This window comes from Rhipicephalus sanguineus, chromosome 8, assembly GCF_013339695.2.
Source record: "Rhipicephalus sanguineus isolate Rsan-2018 chromosome 8, BIME_Rsan_1.4, whole genome shotgun sequence".
NCBI lineage: Eukaryota > Metazoa > Arthropoda > Arachnida > Ixodida > Ixodidae > Rhipicephalus > Rhipicephalus sanguineus.
The window spans coordinates 48,098,189-48,123,888 of record NC_051183.1 but is presented as its reverse complement, the minus strand read 5'-3'; the positions used below and the strand labels follow the sequence as shown (position 1 = coordinate 48,123,888).

The window sequence follows — 25,700 nt, the reverse complement described above, 5'->3', positions numbered from 1 at the left end:
AACTCGGTGAAGTATATTTGCCTTGGATGATTTATGTTGCCACAGTTCTAGTTAGAGAGAAATCGAAACAGCACACGTGGGCGAGGAGTGATTACAATACATGAATATCAGCTCGTAATGAAATATCCTTTTGTACTAAAGGCAGTCTATCAAAACTAGATGTGGGGAGAGGGATACCAGAAGAGGATAAATTGCTCCTGAACTAGGAAGCTTCTTTTCTGAAAACTCCATTTGAATTTCAACAAAAACAGCTAGATGATACTTTCCCTTTCATGAACATTCCTGTAACTTGCAGGCTACTACAGAAGTTATTTTCCACCCATTTCAGTGATGTCCAGAAGGTAGCTGGAAGGTGCTTCCCTGTGTCATGCTTTACACGCACCCGAAGGAAATTTTTGCTAAAACGATAATTAGGCCTGAAATTTGGGGATCATAGCACAGTGTTCCAAGGATATTTGCATATGCCCACGTGTGATTCACTCGTTATAGCAAAGGGCTTTGTTATCGCGTTTCTTCTGTGTAGCGAAGTAGTTACCAATGATGTCATCTTCGCCCCATCCGTCCCATAAGGTCGACGATAGTGCTTCCATAATGGTCGGGAAAAGCTCGGCTTCTCGTAGAATTCTTGCGACAAATCGCATCATGTCCTTCTTGTCATTCATGTCTTGTGTTTTCGGGATGAATTTCAGCAGTGTCTGGTGAGAGAGAACATGTAGAAATGTTGCCCCTTTGGACTCCCATCCGTGACTTTCGAAAGATGAAACAGCACGGGAATTCCGCACAGGTTTATATGCAACAATAATTGTCACGTCCAGTGCCCCGCCAAACTGTGTAAGCTTGCTAACTTGTCCCTGCTAGTTTTGATAACAACGTCTGAATGATAGAATAATGTCTGCTTCATCGTTAGTGAAAAACTCCCTTGTCGACAAACGCCAGTATCCCAGCCGCAGCGCTCGCATTTCGATGGAGGTGAAATGGCACAGGCCCGTGTGCTGCGCGATGTCAGTGCACGTTAAAGAACACCAGATGGTCGCAATTTCCGAAACCCTCCACAACTTTTGGCACGTAAAACCCGACATATTATTAATATTACTATTATTACTATTATTATTATTTTGGAATGTCAACAAACAAAAAAAACATTTATCACCTTAGTCAGCACATTCAACTTCCACAAATCAGAAATGTCTGTAAAGCTAAATCTGTTGTCATCGCAATATAAAACGTACTTGTAAAAATGCCGATATATTTCCGAACAACTGACCGTTAGAACGGATTACTCGGAAATTTTCGGTCTTCGCGCATGACCAATTACCGTTCTGCAAATAACACGTGAAGTTATTGCCACTCCTGCTATAGTGCTTGACAGCCTGAAGTATGAAAACATAACTAAAATAAACGACGTCATATCACCGAGCTTACACGAGATGCTCAAATGTTCTGGTCCCCACATTTCGACCTCCTTTTCAAACATACCTCGGAGTACTTCGCCCAGCCTTCTATTTTTGCCAGTGCTTTCCATGCCTCCGGAGCTTGCAGCGCGGCGCAGATGACGAGAAGACATTCGCCGTTTGGTGACAGAAGCCTCTTTATGTTCTTGAACGCTGCTGTCATGTCATCCACCCAGTTGAGGCAGAAAAAGGAGTATACCCTATCGAACTGGCCGAACTCTTCGAGAAACTCCGTGACGTCAGCACCGATGTCGAGCACTGCGAAGTCGAGCTTCTCGTGGGCCGAGTTGCGTCGGGCGTACTCGATCATTTCTCGATTGCAGTCGACGCCGACGATTCTCCCGCAGGGCAAGCACTGCGGCAGCAAGACGTCCCGCGTGAAGTCGCCCGTGCCACAGCCAACGTCGAGAAACTGTTGCGACGGGTCTGGCTCTGTGCTAAAAGCCAGTTGGCAAAAATCGAGAACAAATTTGTTGTACTTCCGCTGGTGTTGGTTGTGTTTCGCGTACTCCGGAACGCAGAGACATACGTTGTCTTCATTCGGCCGGCTGTGATGCTGAATTTCACCACTGTCGTTCTGAGCGGTAGCTTGGGCAGACATATTTGTAAATCTCTCTGGAGATCCTGAAGCAAGATATTTTCTGCGCATAAAAAACCGGTGGCCGAATTAGAGACCAGCACTTTTATTGATAACGAAATCCCGAGGAAGGCCACGTTTAGGCAGCCAGCAGCTTGCTGTCGTTTTCGAGCCCACGCGAACCAGAACATCCACCCTAGATGCATGGCACACGCGCACGCTACGCTGAGTGGCACCGCTCCGCATCGTAGAATAAAAGGCAACAGAGAGGAAAGTTCAAATCGTATAAACCCTAGTCCACTCTTCCGCGAGATACTACGATGAACTAATGTTACACCCCCCAGGCCATCGGCGCCCACACCATCTCGCAACATATCAAGAAACTAGACAACACTACATACTGAATAGAAGAACACTCTCTTCAACTCACCAAAACAGCAGCACAAAGAGCCAAGAAATGGTGTCCACGTTACAGACGAAAGCATTTCTCCAATCAATCAATGTGCACCCGCTATTCTTCATAAAGTTTCACACGTAATGTGAATTCTACAATGAAACATGCGCTCCCATATATATTATCTTGGCGTTTGTGAGCAACCCTGACTTACCCAACTCTTTCCCTCGCAGCAAGATACACTGCTCTCTAGATCATCATCAAGATCAACTCTTGCTGGTACGGAGGGTAGGCTGCAGAGTTACATTACAAAAGCCCAATCGCAATTCACGTTCCCAAAAGTCATAGGGCGCGAACGATATTCAGAGAGGCTTGAACTGAAATTTCGGATAAATTTCAAGTAGTTTTCTCTCGCCCAAATCTCGCCTCGTACCCGCCAATGCGGCGCCTATGTTATAAGAGCTTTTCTTGCTATCTTCCTTTGTTTCCATACGTTAAAACTCATCACGATTGACTGTGACGCTTTTTAAACGACTGTCAGTACTATTTGTGCTGACCTGCGTGTAACTCATCCTTATCATATCAATAGAAGATTATATAGTGTTTTTTTGTCAGATTTTCGCGTGCTCCTCGTTAACAGCCTTAATGCATAATCAAGACGAAGAAAACAGAAGGTGGCATTCTTGAAACGTTTTCGATCAATCAAAACTCATTGGAGAAAAACTTGTTGAAGAGCTGTGTCATTTGCACAACAGCATCTAAGCAACTAGTAAACATTCCGTTACAGGGGTGATGTTCAACTAAGAATCGCATACTTACTGTAAAAGCGAACAACTTTCCTCGACAGAAGCTGGAACGAATAAAGCAAGTTGCAACGGTATGGGATTTCCGGCGATTGCTTTCCCGGCCGCCGAGTTCCAGCAAATTGTACAAGGCCTGGCAAGCCGCGCAGGCGAAATTTGTAGCCGATTAAAAGGGCGCTTTGGCCTTGAACACCTCCTGTGCTTATCCCATATGTTGTTCAGGCCAGGTTTGCCACTTTTCTGTGCTCAAATAAACGCGAATGTCAGAAAAAAAATGACATCTGCTGCTCCAGTTTAAAAGCAGAGTATGAAGGTTATTTGAGGTGGTAGGTATCACACATTCAGTCCGTGTGATTCAGATTTAGTTCACGGCTTTCACTTCTATACGTATGAAATAAGTAAATAAGTACGAAAGCACAGGCCCTTCCTGTCGAGCTTGTACGCCTTTTTCGCCATTTTGTTTCGGCAGCAAAATAGGCTGCATCGGCTTTTTACATCGACTGATATGCACACCGAGCTGTCCCTTTTGTTGCCTTCCTCAAAATTGGAAAAATATGCGAGAAGCAGCAGGCGTTAAGGAAAGACACGGTCATTCACACAAATGTATATACACGGGAGCTGGACGTAGCTGCTTGTTCAATATCGTGGCTCACACACTATCCCATCGGTTTCTATTAAGCCAAACTTAGAAAGCAATTTAGCATGACCGCTGTCCGCTTCCCTGCCCATTCGGCTTTTTTAAGGCGTGTTCTGGAGCGCCGGTATTAATAAAACTGATGTAGTCAGCGTTGTCCTTTACTTTATTGTAAATATTAGGACACCGATGACCTAGGGTTGAAATGGTCGCTGAGGTATTGCAGGCAATGTATCGCAACCTAATTACATATTTTTTACCTTTGATGATGACCATTCCGAAGCATTCATTGTCGGCACCACGGGCGGCTGAGCATGAAACTGTGCCATTAGAAATCCTCCGTATCGTTAACAAGCCATTTGCTAAAATTCTAAACTCCATTGTACAGAAAGTCGGTGTAGTTGCTACACCAGTGTTGGGGATGCAGCAACTTTCACTAGTACCTCACGTTGTTTTGGTAGGGAACGTGTCGACGTCTACGGACCGCATCAATTCTTGTCCAGGGTTCGTCAGGAGCGCGCGTCTCGTGGTAGGAAATCCAAGCGGAAAATTCGCGGCCCATATCCTTCCATGGCCAAGAATGCTGCTAGCGCAATGAATGGCACGATGTCAACCGTATAGCAAACATGACAGCATAGCCTCTTCCCTCGTGGACGCGATTCCGGGGTGTCCGTGTATAAGAAGGTAAAAGACAATGGTGCACGGACACGTGGAATCACGTCCCCGAGGGAAGAGGCTATGCTGTCATACCGTACCAGCACAAGGTGTCGCATAACTTGAAGAATGTGGCGCAGCGCTACGATGTGAAAGTTTTGTTTTCAGCTCCACAGAAAATGTCGCGTTTATGTGCTAGGGTAATGACTGTTATTGACAAAACACTCAATTCCAGTCCATTTGTTTGCCTCGTTGAACATAGGTTAAGGTGTGTTCCCTGCGCCTGCGTGGTGGTTTATGAATTTCCATTTTCTTGTGGGCGGGTGTATGTGGGGCAAACGGGTAGGTGTGTAAATATTCGGTTAAAAGAGCATCCTAAGAATTGCTCTACAGACGGCTGTTCTCACGTGTCTAAGCATCGTAGGGAGTGTAAAGTACTAGGTAACAATAACACGTGCCAACCGCTTCTAAACAAAACCAAGATTGTGTATCGTCACAGGGACCGGTGCATCCGAGAACTGTTCCAAGCATTCAAGATTACCACTACACGTGGAGGTATAAGCGAACCTTCTGTATCTCTTGCTGATTGTGAGATAAAATTTTTAGATGCTACTTTGTGACGAAGGTGTATCATTGTCCAATGAACATGTTTCATGTTTTGTTCGCTGTATATATGTTATATGTCAAACAAACAACGTTCACTTGTGAATCTGCCCGAGTCCTGATTTGCGTCATTTTTGTTCGTGTTACTAGCGCAGTTATTAGGCTTTAAATTCATACGCAAGATATACCGAAAAAGAGGCAATTTCCCTTTTCCAGTACTTCGCACAATTTTGTTGCCTAAAACGACAGCTCCGTTCTAGAATCTTAGCAAGAAATAAGGTGGCCGTATGAATCATGCATGCGCCTACTCGACTTTCATTTGCTCTAAGTTTTTTTTCTTATGGCACTTCTGCCGCCTAAAAATGTTACCAAAGATGTCGTCTTCACTCCCTCCGTCAGCAATGGTGGATGTGGGCGCTTCCATAATGGCCGGGAAAAGGCCGGCTTCTTGCAAAAGTCTGGACACAAACTGCATCGGGTCCTTTTTGTCTTTCATGTCTTGCGTTATAGGGATTGCCTTCAGCAGCGTCTGACGAGGGAAAACATGCAGAAATTCTCGCCCTCAGAAGGTAAAGCCACTGACTAGCTCTAATGCGGCTGTGCGACGGCTAATGAACTGCGGCTTTTCGGTGACTCCTAAAGCCGCTGAGAAGTACCAGATTCCAGCCACTGCACGCAACTAAGGATGAACTCACTAAAAGAATGGAACAGCATAAGGCTCAAATTATTCAGTAAAGCTTCCACCACCACCATTTTGAATCCGGAGCCATGTTAGAACCGTTTCGCCCGCTTTATATTTTCCACAGCCTGTCCCCAAAATAACTGTTAAAGCGGGCTGATATACCCCAGCTAGATTTGAGCACGACGGTTGTGAGGCTGAGATATGTTTACCTTGTCTTTAGGGAAAGGCTTGGTTGCCGTGCTTAATTATTCGAAAATGCTAATAGAAGAAGCCTGTACACATCATCTTAGTATATTCAGCTACGTTCTATAGAGTTTTAAACTTGCCAAATCTAGGCATCTTCTTCAAATATACCTCTGAATACTTCGTTCATTGATCCATTCTCGCTGCCACCTTACAAACCTCAGCGGTATGCAGCGCTGCGCAGAAGACAAAGAGGCACTCGGCCGTAGGCGACATAAGCCTGCTGATGTTCTGGAATGCTGCCGCCATATGATGGACCCAGCGAAGACAGAAGGCACTACCTCCAAGGTAGTGCCTGGTGAGATTTCTCCTGTGCGTGATTAAACAATAAAAATTTTGTCAAAACGCCGTTGATTGATGAAATAAACCAACGAAACACGCCAGATGTTTTCTAAAAGCAAAACGAAAGAACGCCAGATGTTTCTAAAGCAAAACGAAAAGACGCCAGCTGCTTAACGAAAGACGCCAGATGTTTTCTAAAGCAATGGTTTTCTAAACAATGAAAATTCACAGCGTACATGTAAAATTAAAGTGAGCTGCAAGTCGTCTTTACTCATCGAACCTTTAGTATAAACGCGCCCGATCTCACGTCGGTGATGATGTACTGGGCAGAATTCACGGAAGGATTCACGGTTTACCGATGAACCTCCGCAGCTTCGCCCACTCATCATCATTCACTCCGTGGATATGCTGTGATTTTTTGCTGACTCTGGGTGCGCAGACGGGCGAGTTCAAAAGGACAGACTGATGGGCTAGTTAGTAGCGCATAATTTTGAACGGTAGCGCAAAGAAGCACACGGACGGCGACAGATCAAGACGGGACACAGCGCTGTCGGGCTTCTTGAGCGCGCTGAAGGCAGGCGGTGACGTCGAGGTTTGCTTCGTCGGAGACGTCGCCGGGCCCCTTCCGTAAACCAACTTGTATGGAGTCATCTGCTCGTTTCTTCCACGGCCGTGTTGTATGGGAAGGTCACGTACAGAATGATGGCATCCCACGTTTTGTGTTCGATGTCGACATACATGGCAGCATGTTGGCGATGGTCTTTTTTAAAATCTCGGTGAGGCCATTTGTCTTTAGGTGGATAGGCTGTGGCCCAGCGGTGCCTTGTTTGGCTGTATCTCAAGATCGGCCAAGTTAGGTCAGCAGTACAGAACGTACCTCTGTCGGTTATGATGACCTCTGGGGTGCCATGACGCAGGACAAACTTGAATTTAATTGAACTGAATTTTTACAGGATCGGGAGCAGAGCAGGAAACTTCTCAACAAAGGACTTGGCTACCTTGGCGGCAGTGCCTTTGTCTCGGTGTAGCGGGTGAGGTAGTCGGTAGCTACGACGACAATCGAATTGTGTCCGGAAGTCAATGTAGGTAACGGCCCCATTAAGCCCATACCGATTTGCTGGAGCAGCCTGCGAGGGGGCTAGATTGGCTGCAGAAGTCCGGGTGGCCTAGCCGGCGGTGTCTTCAGTCGCTGACAATCTCGGCAAGTCCTTACGTAATGGACGACTTCGGCAGTGAGGCGAAGCCAGTAGTACTTTTCCTGTATCATCGAGAGCTTGCGGGAATGTCCAAGGTGCCCAGCCGTCGGATCGTCATGTAAAGCTTCCAGAACCTCCGGACGCAATGCTGAAGTTATAACGAACAGGTGGTTGGCTCGAAGTGGCGACAAGTTATTCTTTAGGAGATCGTCTCTTGCAAGAAAAACAACGCAAGCCTTCAATTCAATACATTTGGAACAACTGTGGGCTTGTCTTTGAGGTATTCTACATGGTTCAGTGAAATAGTCTGCAGTTAGCGTCCACAAGAAGCAGTCATCGTCCTGGTCGTCCTGCGGCAGTGGCTCAGCGGGGGCACGAGACAGAAATCATCGTCAGAGTGGTTTCGTCCGGACTTGTAAACGACGGTATGTCGAATGCTTGAAGTCGCAGACTCCACCGTGCGAGGCGACCTGAAGGGTGATGAAGTTAGCCAGCCAACACAAGGCGTGGTGGTCGCTCACAACTTTGAATGGTCTGCCGTAAAGGTAGGGGCGAAACTTTGATGTAGCCCAGATGATGGCAAGGCACTCCTTTTCTGTTGTCGAATAGTTGGCTTCCGCCTTAGATAGCCACCGGCTAGCATAACTGACAACCCTTTCTAGTCCGTCCGTCCTCTGCACTAAGACGGCTCCGAGGCCTACGCTGCTTCTGTCGGTGTGGATTTCCGTGTCCGCGTATTCGTCAAAATGCGCAAGTATAGGAGGCGTCTGCAGGCGTTGTTTCAGTTCTTGAAATGCTTCGACTTGTGCCGTTTTCCACTTGAATACCACGTCGTTTTTCGTGAAGTGAGTTAGTGGCTCGGCGATCCGTGAAAATCCCTTGATGAAGCGTCTGTAAAGACGCACAAGCCGAGAAATCGGCGTACAGCCTTCTTGTCGGTGGGTGGCGGGAAGCGATGGCAGCTGTTTTCCGTGGGTCGGGGCGAACTCCAAACTTGTTAATCACGTGGCCCAAGAACAACAGCTCCTCGTACACAAAGCGCCATTTTTCTGGCTTAGGATGAGCCCGTAGGTATTGATTGCTTGAAGTACAGCCTCAAGGCGCCGAGGTATTCGTCGAAGTTTGAGACTAACACAACGGCGTAGTCCAAGTACACGAGGCAAGTCTGCCACTTCAAGACTGCCAGTACTGGATCTACGCTTGTCAATACTGGAAAGTCGCAGGGGCCGAGCAAAAGCCAAAGGGCATGACCTTGAACTCGAACAGGTCATCTGGTGTTATAAAGGCAGTCTTGTCTCATTCTCTCTGATCTACTTTTATTTTCCTGTTGCCGGTCTTGAGGTCCATCGACGAAAAGCACTTCGCGTTGGGTAATCGGGCCAGGGCATCGTCTATCCGTGAAAGAGGATACACGTCCTTCTTCGCGATTTTACTCACGCGGTGCTAATCGACGCCGAAATGTAGGGTTCTAACTTTTTTCTTCACTAGCACCATGGGAGACGCCCACGTTCTTTTGCATGGCTGGATGATGTCGTCGCGTAGCATTTCATCAGCTTGTTTCTTTACGGCCTTGCCTTCCCGCGTAAAAAGTTGATACGAACTCTGATGGATTGGTCGGGCACTTCCTTCAAAAACTCGGAGCTACCGCACATGTGTCTTGAGCAGCAGCTTGTACTGCTCTCGAGGTCCTCTTCAATATGCATTCTCAACGTTTTGGAGGACAGGCTCCAATGTTGGAGCTTATCCGCCAAATCGCGATGAATAGCCCACTGTACTATTTAAAAAAACGTTGCAGGAAAGGAGTGGTTTGCGGTACCCAGCCCATAAAATCTTCTGTTCGAATCGAATTGAACAGATAGTCGGAGATTGATTTTACCTGACCTTCCCTCGCTAAAAATTGGCCTTATGCATGCGAATGTGGCATCTACGCTATAAACTGTCTTTTATTTACCCATTCATATTTTTCCATTCATTTGAATGGTTTGCGGTTTATGACGGTTTTGTATTGTCTGCCAGTACTAGTTTTGCTATTCAGATGTGCCCATCACATAGTGCCGTGATACACAATCATGATGGAATCTCTTACATCATAACAGTGGATATTGCATTAAAGATGGTGGAGACATGGTAGGTAATTTTGTGTCTGCTTCCAAGCAAGTGAGAATCGTTTGCCTGCGCGTACAGTGGAGTACCCCGAACAGGGACTGAAAAGGATCAGTTAAGCACATCAAGAGATGCGCACGGGAATAAGTCGCTTAACGTGTACAGCTGTGGCCTTGAACTGCTGCTCTCTTTCAGATCCCCGTGCAGGGTTGTCAACTGCGTGAAGACACGTGTTTCCCTTGGGCTCAGGGGTTTCGGTGGGACGGCTTTAGGCTGGATAATTGTGAAGTTACAGCTCCTTCATTTATATATTATTTCAATAAAAAGGCCACTTTTCCTTGGTTAGTAGTAGTACTATCTGGGGTTTAACGTCCCAAAACCAAGATATGATTATGAGAGACGCCGTAGTGAAGGGCTCCGGAAATTTCGACCACCTGGGGTTCTTTAACGTGCACCTAAATCTAAGTACACGGGCCTCAAACATTTTCGCCTTCATCGAAAATGCAGCCGCCGCGGCCGGGATTCGATCCCGCGAACTTCGGGTCAGCAGTCGAGCGCCATAACCACTAGACCACCGTGGCGGGGTTCCTTGGTTAGACACGATGTTATGAAGCCAGCACACAATCAAGCCGGGGAACGTATATGGGATCTCATTTGCAGTTTCTGAGCTGTAGTGTGCTAATTATGATATAAAAGGGAATAAATTAATGTTGGCGAAAAAAGACAATGAGCGTTCCATCTCTGCCCCTTCTTTCGTTCATTCATAGCGAGGATCTCGTTCCGGCGCACCTGATGCCTTCGGGTAGTATGCTAGACTTTACTGGTCATCTGCCAGCTCATCAAAAGACCACGTGCTACGTGACGCCAACTCGCCGAAACGAGCGTTCCACACTCGACGCCATTCCACACTCCCTCGCTGATGTTTGCCGCGCACTGCACTCGGTCAAGGCTTTCTGTCCAGCTGATGCGCAATCTGTCTGCAGTGCAGAATCTCCGGAAATGATTACCTTCGCACGCCCCCCATGGCGAACTTTTGCTCTTTGACTAGCCTGTGTAACGCTGTCCCTCCGTGCGTCCGTACGAACGCGCCGCAACGCGCTCCCCTCGCCGCAGGTGTTGGAGTGGTGCCAAGTAGGTCACGCCGCAGCTACGCGTTGACGTCACGCTCGCCTTGCATTGCGCTCTCACGTCACTCTGTCGCTCGCCTGCCGCGCGCTCACCGCAGCGCCCGCAGCTGCCGCCTCGTCCGTTCGCCAGCAACACCTGCCGCTACCGCCGCTCGCTCCGCTACCGCGACCGCCGCTCGCTACACCACCGACTCGTCGGCTCACGCGCAATAAAATTGACGCGCGCCTAACGTACGCGTTGAAACATGTCTGTACGTGTCACCTCTCTCTTGCTTCAACTTCGACGTCGAATGTCTGCAGGAACCTCTCAGCGTGCACTTCACCGATCACAAGGCCGTGGTAGTCAAGGCGAAACGCGCGCCAGCTCCGGTCCAGCGCCCGTGTCCACTCTGAAGAAACGACAAGACCTACGCCAGCCATCGCTTCAAACGAATCTTCCAGCGCTCACCGCAGCACCCGCGTTAGCGCCGTTCAGGGGCGTAGCCAAGGGGGGGGGGGTTGGGGGGGTTCAAACCCCCCCCCCCCCCCCGAAATTTTTCAGTTTTGCTTGCGTATATATACACGCACACATACAACCACACGCACGAACATACATAAAGTATGGTTGAACCCCCCCCCCCGAAAAAAATTTCTGGCTACGCCCCTGGCGCCGTTCAACCCGTGACACCACCCGTGCGCAACGCTGCTGCTTCGCATCCCATCAGGGTTTCCTTTGGGAAGATGTGTTGTGATGTGATGTTCATAATATGACATGGTTGTGACAATGACAAAGGCAGCAGTCACTCTGCTCAAGACGAAACTTGTTCTTTGGGTGAACTTGGACCCTGAAGATCATAAGCCAACGTACAAGCAATTCACGCTATGCACTGAAAGCGCCGAGAACAGAAGTCGGCCGTCGAGTAATCATATTATCTGTGGTTAGGCGCGTCGGCATTCATACATGCGGCATCGAACATTCGAGTCTTATCACTGGTGGCCCCGATAGTTCCAGAATAAACGCAACTGTTCGCGATTGCGCGTTCAAGCCTATCAGGCGATTCTAAAATAATCTGGAAGCTTCCCTGACATTTGGGCGCGGTTCGCGAAATGCAGTGGTTATAGGTGTAACGGACCGGTTACATCGAAATAGAAAGAGGTGCGCACGTGGCAATATTGACAATCAACATCCTTTCCTTTCGCAAGCTGTCCTGTCTTAATTCGGTTCAATAAAACACTATTTATCTGTGACTATTTTCTACACATGAACTCTGACTAATTCCCTCTTCGCCTTGCTTGCACGTGCCTCAGTTCACTAGGTATTTTCAACGAAGGCTTACATAAAGTCAAAATGGCGCCAATGACTCTTCGGAAGGAAGGTTTTCTAAGGCCGTTGGTATTGGCTCTTTCCGAGCAAACAAAACACTAGGGGCGAAGCACCTTGGGGTCTTGGCGTGTCGGCTGGCATCGTCGTCTGCTGTCGGAGCGTGCATTGTCGTGTCCTGTCTATTTGCTCGAGCGCAAGAGAGCGAGCCACCGCCTCAGCGTGAAGACTTTACCTCAGCGCTCGCCCTGTGGCGAGACGGAGAGAACGACGCGCGTTGATTGTGGAAACGCTCTTTCTGCGATGAACGCTGAACTACCAGCTCGCAAGAAACGAGAACGCGCATTTTCCCGCGAGAAACAACCCCGACGCAGGCAGCGTCTGCTAGCGAGATTCTTGGTAAAAAAAACCGACTGCTCTCGCTGCACAACCGTTCACCGGCCACCCCGTATATATATTCATTTTTTTCGCGTTTGTGTTTTTCACTGTTCACCACAAAAAAAAAATGCCAGCGCTGTCAGCAGATCGTTCCTCATTAACATATTCATCTCACACTCCACGACAACGAGCACTGACTCTCAAAAGCCTCTTTCAAATAAAAGCGCGATCAAAACTGGGAAACAAAGGGGTCAAACAGAGCGACGACCTTTTCAACACTGCTTTTGATGAACAAATATGTGTAGTCGTGTGTGGATCCAGGGACGATGTTGCGTTTGTCCTCAGCCTGTTCAACACTTGTATGAGCCGATCTGAATCCAATAGCATAATTTGCAGGTGGTAGGTCCTCGTTCAGGATTTTTTTGTAACCTTCAGTAAGAAGTTTTCGATGCCTTCAACAGGAACATTCTGTAATGGCCTCTGCCAGCTTCGGGAGCGTGCAGCTTGCGGACTTGATCTCTGATTAATACATCCCAGGCAGGCTGCTCCTCGTCGGTGAGGAGGTGGGAAATCGGGCAAACGCTCTTATACGCATCTGAAACAAACAGTTCAGACATTGTCACTGAGATCAGGTTTTCTGAAGGCTTAGCGCAATCAGAACGCGAGACAAATTCAAACATTGATTAAATGGCGCGGCAGAGACCCGGAATCTGCCTGAAGATTATTGGGCCGATGCAAAGCTCTGAAGCCCAAATTGTGGGTGTAAATGCGGTTTTTGTTTCTTACTAAGAAATTGTATTTTTCAGTCGATGTTCCCACTAAGAAACACCACGTGAGGTGGTGCTACAAATTTAGACTTCGCATTACACCGTTGAAAACTGCGTTTATTACAAATATATGTATAGGCATGTTTCAAATGATGATTACTATAACGCGAACTGATTACTAGGACAAGCAGACACATGAGGACGAGCGCTAACTTTCGAATGAGTTTATTGTGCTGAATGCGAGAATATATGCGACAAAAGCACAAAGAACAGAAACATGTCACAAATGATAAGTAATGCAAAAGTTCCGCAAGGCAAAAACGTCAATCAACAGAAAAATACCTCAAAACCAAGAGAAGAGAAGAAACCAAAGGAAGAAAAAGCTTTTATATTACTTATCATTTTTCACGCGTTGCTGTTCTTTGTGGCTTTTCTCCTGTATATTTCCTTATTCCGCACAATAAGTTCCATTCGAAGTTACTGCTCCTCCTTGTATGTCGCCTTGTCCTAGTCCTCAGTTCGCGCTAGAGAAATCCTCAAGACCGACGAACTAGCCAAAGCCGCCACCCTTCTAAGCTGATTTTCAAATGTCATGCTCGTGGGCGTGTGCAGGGTTGTCTATCAGGGAGGAGGGGGAAAGATATCACCTCCCTTTCATTGAGGGCTGTCTCTAGTGTTACGCCCAGAAGTAACGATAAGCAGTAGGTAAAGTTACGTCTGGTCTGTTGTTGGAAAGCAAGCTTCTCCTTGATATTGCATGAGTGTCGCTTGATCAAGGAAAGGAAGTACACCGAAGAAATAAACGTTTAAAGAAACGACGTTTCGGTTTCCATACGAAATTCTTATTCACAATGAGGCCAAACGACTAGAAGTGTCTCCTATGTAGGTCCCAGCAAGTGCCGCAAGCACCGCACGTAAGATGAGCGAAGGCTTCCATCAAAGCGATTCATTGTTTGCCTTGTAGATTGTATCTCGAGTCGCTCGAGATACAGGCGTGATTTCCAATTTCCAATACCGGCATTTATCCAGTCAATGGTGTCATAAGACATAGCTGCATGCTCGGCCAGTGCATATAGGAGGCACTTCTAGTCGTTTGTCCTCACTGTGAAAAAAATTTTATTTGTTTGATGCACTTCCTTTCCTTCATCATGCTTCGTTCCGACCAGACGGGTTTCCGTGGAACTGTCGATTTCATTAGTGTCGATGTTTTGCAAGGGTCAGCGATTGGCCCATGTCACTGGGAAGGGGGGGGGGGGAGGGTCGCATAACCCCCTAGCTATAACCCCCTAGTTAAGCGCTTATCGCATTTCTATTGACTGATAATGATGTTACCACAGATGTCATTTTCACTCCATCCGTCGCACATGGTCAATGTTGGGGCTTCCATAATAGTCGGGAAAAGGTCCGCTTCTTGCAGAAGTCTGGAGACGAATCGCATCAGGTCCCCTTTGTTTTTCATGTCTTGTGTTATAGGTATGGACTTCAGCAGCGTCTGGCGAGAGAGAACATGCAGAAATTTTGGCTCTCAGAAGTTAAAACCACTCACTACCTCTGATCCGACTGCTGAACAACACCTAAGGAACTGGGCTTTAGCTGTCACACAGAGGCACCGTCTGCCAGCCACTGCACGCAGCCACGAGCCAACCCAATCCTAGGATGTAACCGCACCAGGCTCAAATCACGCAGTAATGCTTTCTCCAGCACCACCACCCCTTTGGAATCCGCAGCTCGTAGGAACGCCATCGCTCCGCTTTATATCATGAACAGCCCGCCCTCCACAGAACTCTTTAAGCCTGCCGAGTTACCTCAGCTACATTTGGGAACCAGGCATGAAATGCTGATATAGCTTTAGCTTCTCTTTATGGAGTGTTGGTTGTAGCAATACTCAACCATCTAAAAATGCTAACAGTCGAAACCTGCAGACGTTGCCTCAGTACATTCAGCTACATTCAATAGTTTATTAACTCGCTAAATCCAGGCATCTACCTCCAACATACCTCTGAATACTTCGCCCACTGATCCAGTCTTGCTGCCTCCTTACAAACCTCAGCGGGCTGCAGCGCTGCGCAGAAGACGATGAGGCATTCGCCCTTAGGCGACATCAGCCTGCTAATGTTCTGGAATGCTGCCGCCATGTCATTGACCCAGTGGAGACAGAAGAAAGAGTACACCCTTTCGAATTGACCAAACTCTCCCAGAAAATTCGTGACGTCGGCACAGATGTCGAGCACTGCAAAGTCGAGCTTCTCGTGGGCCGAGTTGCGTCTCGCGTACTCAATCATATCTCGAGACCAGTCGACGCCGACGATTCTCCGACAAGGCAGGCACCGTGGCAACAAGACGTCACGCGTGAAGTCACCCGGGCCGCAGCCGACATCGAGGAACTGTTTCGACGAGTCTGGCTCTGTGCTAAAGGCAGGTTGGCAAAAGTCGAGGACAAATTCGCTGTACTTCCGCTGCAGCTGGTGGCGCTTCGCGTACGCTGCAGCGCAGAAACGTACGTTGTCGCTGTCTCGTCGGCAGTACTGCTCAGCGTCACCACTGCTATAAGCGGTGCCATTGTGAGCAGTATCTTGGGTAGACATCTTCGGGAATCCTTTGAGGTTCTTGACGCCAGACATGATCTGCACGACGAAAAAAAGGTTGTCGACGGAGTGAGGAACTAATCGTCTTTTTCAGAAGGGAACATCAAGGCAACCCATGCTTAGGATGCCACCAGCCTGATATTTAGCTAGCGTTAGCGGAAACCACAACATCCACATGTTGTGGCACGCTCTCACATCATGTAGGTTGGCATTATTCCGCATCCTGCATTAAGATGTCCGGCGGGAAAATGCTTATCATAAGGACACCCACCCACTCTCCAACGACAAGCAGTGAATACGTCCGTCTCACGTTCTGAGGTCTCGCTCACCACGCCTCGTGCACCCGGACACATCATGCGGGAGTTTGTCAGCAACCCATCCCTTTGGCTGTTTGATATAGCGCTCTCAAGATCGTCAAATTGAAGAAGGGCAGGTCTATATACGGTAGTCTCCTGAGTTGCGTCATAAAAGCCCAATTCTAGTGTATAGACCTACGGTTGGAGAAAAACTGAAAGGAGGGAGTGCTTTGCGGTAACAAATACATTAACCATCTATTCAGAGGTGCTTGAGCCACTACCTCCGCAGACATTGTAACTTTTTTTCTGTCGCTCAGAGTATACTGCGTACCTGCAAATGTGGAGGCTATTTTACAAAATATTTTCATGTTTTTTTTGCTCTCGTTCTCCTTGATATGAAGTGTTCACGACTGAATGTCAGCCTTGTTTATTATTTGGCAGTGCTACTTTGTACTAGGCTGCTTTTTTCTCACAATTATCATGACATTTGAACTTCGTTCAATGTTTTCTTTGTGATTATGCACGTCGTGCTCGTAAAAAGCCTTAACTCCTATATAATAGGCACGAAGACATCGAGGTGTAAATCGTAAGCGCTGCCAATCCTCGAAATATTAGTGGATCAGAGCTTGTGAAAGATAGTCTGGGATGTGGATAATACATTCAATGCAACTACTGAAGGGGCGTATCAGGGCTCATAATAGAGCAAAAGCCACCAACTTACGGAGAAGTGTAGAAGATTTCCTTCACAGCAGCTTGAACGAAGAAAGGAAGCTGCAGTCAGGCGGATGTTACGGATCATGCTGGCCCACCCACCGAGTTAAAAGTGTACAAGGCCTCAAACGGTGCGCAGAGGCACCTTGCAGCATGTGTAGACCTCACTTTATCTCGAAACAGTTGCCTTGTTGTTGGAATGTGTCGCTGAGGCTGGATTTTTTATTGCTGTACAGGGAAATATATTTCTGGTGACGTGACTGTCACAATATCCCAAAATGAAGTAATACGAACGCCTGCAGCTCTAATAACAATGAGAGAAGCTGGCTTATGTTGCCTAGTCAGGTAATACAGGTCGAGTCTGTGTGACTGACATCTATTTCGCGACGCGTGTCGCAGCGATACGAATGGAATTTTGCTTTGGTTAAATTTTATTTGTACCCGTAAGGTCTTCATTTAGCCTGCGCAAAGCTGCGCACAGGAAATGATCATAGACCCGCTTATTAGAAAAGGCAATGAAACTTATCTTGTAAAGAACCATTATGTAGATTTGATTTTCATGCCCGAATCTGCTTAAACGCAATTTAGTTTCAGTAAAAGAGTAACTACATGGTATAAATCAAAATGCGGTGCGAAACAGCTGGGTTTTTCGGCATCTTATGCAAAGTGTAATATCCTGCAGCGTTTTTTTTTTTTTTTTTTTGCACAGCGTACTCATCAAACTTTATCGTTACGCAATGTTTATATTGAGGGATTACGGCATTCGCGACTAAGCTATTCCGTCTTTCCACGTGCTGTCTCTTCTCAGTTCAAAAAGTCTCATGGTCCCCTATGCTTAGGTGACTCGGAAGCGATACCATCTCCTTTTTTCCCGTCTCATTCGGTAAGGGATCGCAGCCGCCTTCCGGAAGCGTTCTGCACCTAACGTGGTTTTGCACTGCCTCCAGGATCGGAGGCATTGCATGCTTTCTTGGTTTTGCACTACCTCCGTGATCCACCGACTCTTGACCAACGACGATGTCATGTGATGAGTCCATCATGCGACGTCACGTTAGGGGACGTCACGGTGATGTCACAAATTTTGGCGATTTGTGATGTCGCCAAAGGACATCGTGAAGTCATCGCGTGATGATGATTGTTTTCATCACTCATGTTGACGCCACTGACGCGGGACGCCAACGCCACCGACGGTCAATTTCCGAGTTTGTTGAGGCATATAAGGCTTTCGCCTTATTAAAACTTGTATATTTTTAGTGCGCTTTCTAATGCAAGGACGCCCGTTTTTCCCGCGAACGATTTGAAGGTGTCGCCATTTTTGACAGCTGATCATTTCATCTTTTCGTGCTCGTTGTACTGTTCCCCCCACTTTTTTACGCTTACGTAGGCTTTGGTCTGGTTTAGAGATCTTTCGCTCCGAGTTACCGCCTGCGTCCTCGGATATCGAAGGCTTGGTAAAGTTCGCGACTGTACGGCTCCTTCAGTGTCGCACGGCTGTTTGCCTCTTACCCCCTTGTGACGGTCGTTGAATCATGCTGCGAGCTCTGGAATCTTCGAAGCGTTTCGAATTTGCAGGACTTGAAGCGCGCTGGCAGTGTCCTGGTTTCTTCGGCACGCTCTGGCGGCCGTTTATAGCGCCCTGGCTGCTGTTTGCGGCTGCGTGCTCTCGGTCAAAGTTTTCCGTCCGGCTAATGTAACTCCACGGTGGATATAGGAAGTGATGGCGTGCGCTTTCGTTTGTGCACGCGATTGTTTATGACTGTATGACAGATTTCGCGACTGTCACGGCTGAAGTATGGAATCTTGTTTGTTGCTGCCTGGCAGTTACACCAAACTGTACTGCGCATAGAAAATCAAAACAAACCAACATATGAGAAAAGATATTAAGACCTCTCTCGTAATAATCGCTTATGTAGAGCTGACTTGCATGCCGAACTGTACTTGCAGTTAGGACGCTTTAAAGCAAGGATGCGATGCGAAGAGCTGTGATCACAAGCATAATATGATATGCAGAATTACCGGAAATGCTTATCTTCATTGCGGAACAGCGTAATAAGGAAGAGACAAAAAGAAGTACTTTTTTTTGCGCTGTTCCACAATGACCCATTACCAAATGGCCCCGATGGAAGCTAAAATGGTTGAGGCTCGAGTCCTTAAATTTAGGTGCACGTTGAAGAACCCCAGGTGGTTGAAATTTCCGGAGCCTTCCACTTCGGCGTCCCTCATAATCTTATCGTGGCTTTGGGACGTTAAACCGCAGCAATTATGCTATTATTATTATTATTATTATTATTATTATTATTATTATTATTATTATTATTATTATTATTATTATTATTATTATTATTATTATTATTATTATAAATACCTTATATAACTGGCCCAGCTTGACGAAGCTTATTGTAATGTGGTGTTTATATTTACGAACGACATTATTCACTAGTTAGCTGTGTTTTCCTTGCGCAAGCTGTCTTTTCCTGGTTCAGTAACACTCCTATGTTCATATATTACTCTTTCCTATGCAAGAACTGCAGTGCAGTGCGTCCTTGTCTTACTTGAACATGCCTCCGTGAGCGAGCTATTTTCAATCAATGCAAACATGAACTAAGTTGTTGTCACCTACGTACGAACTGACTTATTCATTGTGGAACGTAGCGTCAAAGAAAATAAACGTGAAGGCAACTAGACATGCCGGTGAGTTAGACCGGTCAATTCATACCACGCCGTCATATGGGTGAGCCATAAGTGACATGGTAAGTCATACTGTAATGTACACCGGTGACACAATGCGAAACTTGCTCAGCATATACGGAATACCAACATACTTATGAAACCATGCGTGCTGCGGAAAGATGGCTTGCTGAGCGAGTTGGTATTGCGTTTTTTTTTCAGGAAATGGCATCTTGCTCCTTTTTGCCTGTTTAGTGTGTTTCACTGTTCAACATAAAAAAGTGAAACGCCAACATAGGGGGGGGGGGGTAGGTGCTATCACCCCCTGTAAAATGATTTTCGCCTCATGGCACAAGCGCTTCCGGTGGGTAGGCTTAGTCAGCGCACTCGCCGTCGTACGAGGAATGGCGCTGTTCCTGCAGCAGTGGCGCAGCCCTGGCGGCGACAGGCTACGCCGGTGCATGAGGAAGGGTAGCCACGATGGGGTGGGGGGTAGGGTGCTTGGCGCGGCGTTGGACAGCCGACTCATGAGCGAAGTCCGTGTGGACGCTAGTGCGGCTCGTTCCCGCAGATTTCGGTGCTGAGTCGAACGTTGACGACGTCACATTAACGGTGCATTGTGTGCGTCATGTTGTTGTATGTGTTGTATTGGCATGATATTGGGTTATTGGTCATGTTACTGTAGTTATTTGTAAGATTCGGCTGACGAGCTCGCCGTTATGCAAAAACTGCTAATAAATGCACATGTGCTTGTTACATTACGGTGTACACTGCGTCCATGTATTCCATAAGTGGCGCTATTTAGACCCCACAAACTCAAGTAGCAAATCATCCCTCAGAGACAAAGACATCCCATTCCATCACCACCACTTGTGCTGGTGAAAACGCTCGTGTAATGAGCAGCGCGACACAAAAGGACATAGAAATGTAAAACAGAACGAGATTGTTGACAACACTCTGCTTTTGATGAACATATGTATGTGGAGTCATGCGTGATTCCAAGAAGGATGTGTCATTGTCCTTAGCCCCCTTAAAACTTGCTCGCGCCGACCACATTTCATTGTTCTTGTTGAGGCTTTTTCGTAGCCCTCAGTATTGAGTTTTTGATGCCTTCACTACGAACATTCGGTAATGGGCCCTGCCAGCGTCGGGAGCATGCAGCTTGCGGACTTGATCTCTGATGAAAGAATCCCACGCTGGTTTCTCCTCGTCGGTGACCAGATGGGAAATTGGGGAAATACCTTTATACGCAGCTGAAATAAAGAGTTCAGGCGCGTTATTAGCGCAAGCTTGTCTGAAGGCTCACTGCAGTGATAACGCGAGACGCATTAAAAGTATCCATTAAATGAAGCTGTATGAATTAGGAAGGTGCCTTCATAATATTGTGTCGATGCAAAGCTCGTAAGTCGCAATCTTGGGAATAAGCAACTTTTTGGGGAAGAGACGTATTCTGGGCAGGTATTTCTATAAGTCGGCACTGAAACTCAAAAAGCGCCACGCTGGGCGTCACTCTGAGGTGAAACTTGAAAAGAGACCCTCGATAACTCTGTCCGTTACAAAACGGATGTACAGTGCCGTCCACTCTTAGGGTGAACACGGCGCAGCGTGGCCACGCTCCGCGCAACGCCAGCGCACATGGCGCGGCCGCGCATAGAAGCGTAGCGGCGCGTACACAGAGCGTCGCGCGGGAGCGACTTTGCGTTGTGTGCAACAGAGCTGGACCATCGCCGTGGCACCGCTTTTGCCTGGTTGTAGTACAGCAACAGCGGCTCGCTCGTGTGCGCCTGCGCCGCTTCGATTAAGAATGGCAGACTGGTCTTGTTGGTTTAACATATCTGAAGTTTAAGGCGCGAATAAGACACGGACGAAGATAAGGAACACACACACGGAGCGCCACTTCCAACAGGGATTTTGAAATCTTTGTTGGAAGTGGCGCTCCGTGAGTGTGTTCCTTATCTTCGTCCGTGTCTTATTCGCGCCTTAAACTTCAAACCGCTTCGATTAGGTGCGCGGCCATGCCGGTTGCAATGGCGCCGTGTTCACCCTAAGAGTGGACGCCACTGTACAGCCTCAAAGGAAAGAGAATGGCACCAGTGACCGGTTGCCGGAGCGGCAAGATTGCGACACGCCTCGCTGTTCTTCCGGAGCACGCCGATATCGAGAGTGCCAAGCACATTCCACTTTCCAAAGCAGGGGTGGCCGGCCGAAAGCACTCCAACAAACAGCTTTTTCGGGGCAACTGCGATAAAGATACGGTAGGTCACAATCCCAGCAAACAAAGAAAAAAAAAGAAATCATGAGCATACCCACATCTGCCGATAAGCAATGAACAGCGTTTCTTTAAGATATGAGCTTTCGGATGGGCCAACCGCAAGATGGGCTGCTTTCCGCCGGTCAGCCGGCCACCCCTGCTTTGGAAAATGGAAAGTGCTTGACAGTCTCGCTTTCGGCATGGTCGTGAGCAACAGCGCCGCGTGTCGCAATTTTGCGGCTCCCGCCAGCGGTCACTTGGCCTAATACGATTGAATTCGGAATAAAAATATTCAACCAATAAGCTTTCCGTTGCGCAGAGAAAGTGGCCTTGAAAATCCGTAGTCATTGCCATTAGCCTTCCCGATGCCTTTAGTTTCAGTTAAATGTTCTCAAGCTTCCTAGGAAGCGACTACAATTCTTCTTGCCTGTTCGCCTTCGAAAGGTTTTCTGAAACACTTAGCCTCGTGATCTTTTTCCTGCCATCTTGCATCGGCATTTTTCTTCCTTACGTGATTTGATATGTTCACATATTTGCATTTTCCTCCGAATTCAGAATTTACCCACGTCCATGGTGCCATTCACAAGTTTGAGGTCTTCGTTTGGTGCTTTTCATTAACAACTGTATAACGTTGCACGTTCTTCATGCTACCATTGCATCTGAATTTGTTCATGACTCCGTTGAAATCAGACGCAGCGATGAAGCCAGGATCAAACTTTGGAGATCTTTGACCTCAAAAGAACACCATGTGATGATGTCATAATTGCACGTCATTTCTCGCCAGGAAGAGGTCACGTGGGTTTTTAGTCGGCGCTCGCAAAATAGCGTGAAGTCTCGCAAATGAAATCGCTAACCTAACAACAAACCTATTTTGTCGTAGCTCTGGTGTACGACAACCCAGAAACGCTAGTACACGGCAGACAAATGATATCTTCATCTCGGCTTTGTACATTACTTCCTGGACGAAACACGCACAGGCAGATACAGAGCTCAGGCAAAAACTGGTTAATATGGTGAAAACACGGCTCGAACTTGCATGTATTTTGGCGAGATCGCTGGTTTACTTTTCATTAACTGGGAAACCATCGTTCAAAAAAATCAGAGTAATTTCCTTATAGGTTGGTGTTGCAGCCTGATTAATGTTTTTCTTTTCATAGAGCCTCCTTCACCTGGCGTGCTAACGCAGAGCTGATTTTATGCATTTCATTCATTTGAAGGATATGCACTACATGCCAGAAAATTGATATCCTTCTTGGGAGCTTACACAATTTTCATTTAGTTTAAGTGACAGCGCCACTCTGGAATTTATGCAAGCAATTAAGGTGCAGGAATGAGTGGGTAGCAACTTGGGCGAGCTAGAAAATACTCATGATGGCCAGTGCAAGCAGCAAACGCCATGAGAAAAGTAAAATACGACACAGGCGCTGCGTCGTCTTTTACTTTTCTCATGCCGCATTGTGCTTCCGCTGGCCATCATAAGTGATGAAATGAATCAGGCACGTTTGCACACGAGTTTGATTCGCTCTGGCTAAGCGTCTAATCGCGTTTCTGCTGTATAATAGTGTCGTTACCAAAAATATCATCTTCACTCCATCCGTCGAACATGGTTGATGTGAGGGCTTCCACAATGGTCGGGAAAAGTTCGGCCTCATGCAGAAGGCTGGAGACAAATCGCATCATCTCCCTTTTGTCCTTCATGTCTTGTGCTTTAGGGATGACTTTCAGCAGCGTCTGTTGAGAAAAAAAAACATTGAGCAATGCTGGCCCTCAGATGACAAAAAACATCCTTTTTTGGAATCTGCAGCAGCGCGAGAAACCCATCGCGCAGGTTCTCGCGAATACTTCCACAGCACATCCTCCACACAATTGTGTAAGCTTGCTAACCTTAACCGGATGCATTTGGGACCCAGGAATGAGAGGTTGAAATATCTTTTCCTAGACATTATGGACACTTGCTTGCCTCAAAGAGAACAGACTTTCGGGCTAGTTGGTTTGTTAGGTTCATTGAAGCCATAGCGCTGATAAGATAGGGACCACAGAAAGAGGACGGTACGAACGCACGTCCCTTCCTTTTTTGTGGTCCCTGTCGTATCAGCGCTATGGCTTCAATGCTTTTCTCAAGTATCTGAAAGTTGTACCAAATAAAACAGCTTGCTTTCAACTTATCACATTCCACCACCACCAATACGAAGTAAGTCTTCGAAGTGCACTTTTGTTCCTAGAAGTACTACGTGATAGAATGCACTTCTTGACTGATCGACATCAGAGCCGTCAGTTCATGCTGCTCTCCAACGTTTGTCAAAACCGTTTCGTCCGATTGCTAATATAAAATTGCTAACGCTTCCGCTTGTCTTTTTCTTCGTTTGGTACTGCGCTTGCAATCTAAACTGGCTTATCTTTTTTGTTTTGCAAAGTGTCCGTTTTTATCTTTATTTTCAGAATAAGTTATCTATCGGAGATGGTGGCGCCTTCCATTGTTTTGACGACACTTTAACCCTCTAGTGCATGAATTTTGAGAAAGTCATTTCAAAAATGAATATTTCAACTGTTATGATATGATAGACGAAGAAGAACTTGTGCGAAACGTTTCAGATTTAGTGTGACTGTAATACTGAAGATGCAGGTTTGGGCAATACATGGCAGACCATGCAGATGGGCCAGACATATTGCTGCCGTTACTAAAATACAAAATCTCACTATTATGGTCTTTTTGGCGAGATGTGTAGAATAAAGCAAAGCAATTGTTTTCTGTCTTCAGGTAAAATTGAACATTTCACTTAGTACGTCTGACCGCCAATAACTATATACAAGAAAGCCTCATACACGTTTGTCTGTTCGCATGTTGCCGCCTACCTAAACTTTCCTGCCCGTATTACTACCCACTGACTTACGGCAGTTGGCAGCGTCAACTGCCGTGAAAATCGAAAAAGATAAATATCCACTTGAACTGATCGGACCTCACATAATTTTCTCTTGTATCCACGCCAATAATGTAACAAAATGTTCTCAGGTACTGTTGCTGGCCCCTCAGACTTTCGTGAAGGATGTAAAACCTAGCACCACAACATAAATCCTGCACAACAGAGGTACGCTGGATGATCTCAGAGGCAGTGCGTGCTTTATTTGTATTTGTATTGTGCAGAACAATTAACATATAGACGGCAGCATATTGCACATTTCGTCACTGAAATGCATACTGTGCCAAATATGGCAGATGCCAATTTGCTGCTGTATACCGTAGTGGCAAAAAGGAAGTGAGAAGAGTAATAACGAGCGTAAACTTTCAAGTCAAGAGATATGCCAAAATAATGTTTGCATGCTTCTGCAGCGAAAAAATGGTGGAGAGAAAAAAAATCGCAATTGCTGCTATTCGCATGCCGTACTTGTACGTGCACGGTCAAATCTATTTATGTCTTTTTTTTATACTGCTGCAGGTGTAGCAGCACTTTTTATATGTTAAGTGCACATAACTACGGCAATTGCTCTGGCATGGGACGCATGCAATAGACAGTTATTTATTGACTGTTATAATAACTAAATAAATACACCCTGCGTCAATGAATTATTGAAGCTACGAAGTGCTTCTAGACCTTCGAGGATATGTTAGAACCATACAGGGATATGTGAAGTTACTAGAGCGAAATGTAGTGTCACTGTGGTTGAGGGACACCGTTCGAGCTGCACATTTCTATGGAACAGCATGGTGTTTTCGTTACACTATTTCATCGTGTTATTTTATTCCTCCATTCTTGTGTCATGCATATCCTATATAGAAGCACATCGTGAAGAAAATTCTCGCCTTAAAGTTGTTTTCTTTTTGTTTCTTGTGGTAACAACTATTGCGATTTAGAACATGCCACTCAATGTTAGCCTCAAGAAATTCGGCAACCACATAGCAGGGCCCTTGAATTTAATTAGCGCGCCGCACTCGCAGAGTCTGACCACGTCAGTGAACTTACTTTGACTCTACTTGACTAGAAAAGGACTTTGCCCAGT

General features: G+C 46.7%; 1 protein-coding gene across 1 annotated transcript; it reads right to left on the bottom strand.

Moving 5' to 3' along the window:
- Positions 1-1,431: 1,431 nt before the first annotated feature.
- LOC119403202 (juvenile hormone acid O-methyltransferase-like) lies at positions 1,432-2,052 on the bottom strand. The gene has a single exon (XM_037670148.1). It carries the CDS (start codon positions 2,050-2,052, stop codon positions 1,432-1,434), a length of 621 nt encoding a protein of 206 aa, XP_037526076.1.
- Positions 2,053-25,700: the final 23,648 nt, after the last annotated feature.

Excerpts from the sequence above, each read along its gene's own strand:
- LOC119403202 (XM_037670148.1), bottom strand. The coding sequence starts at position 2,052 with ATGTCTGCCCAAGCTACCGCTCAGAACGACAGTGGTGAAATTCAGCAT.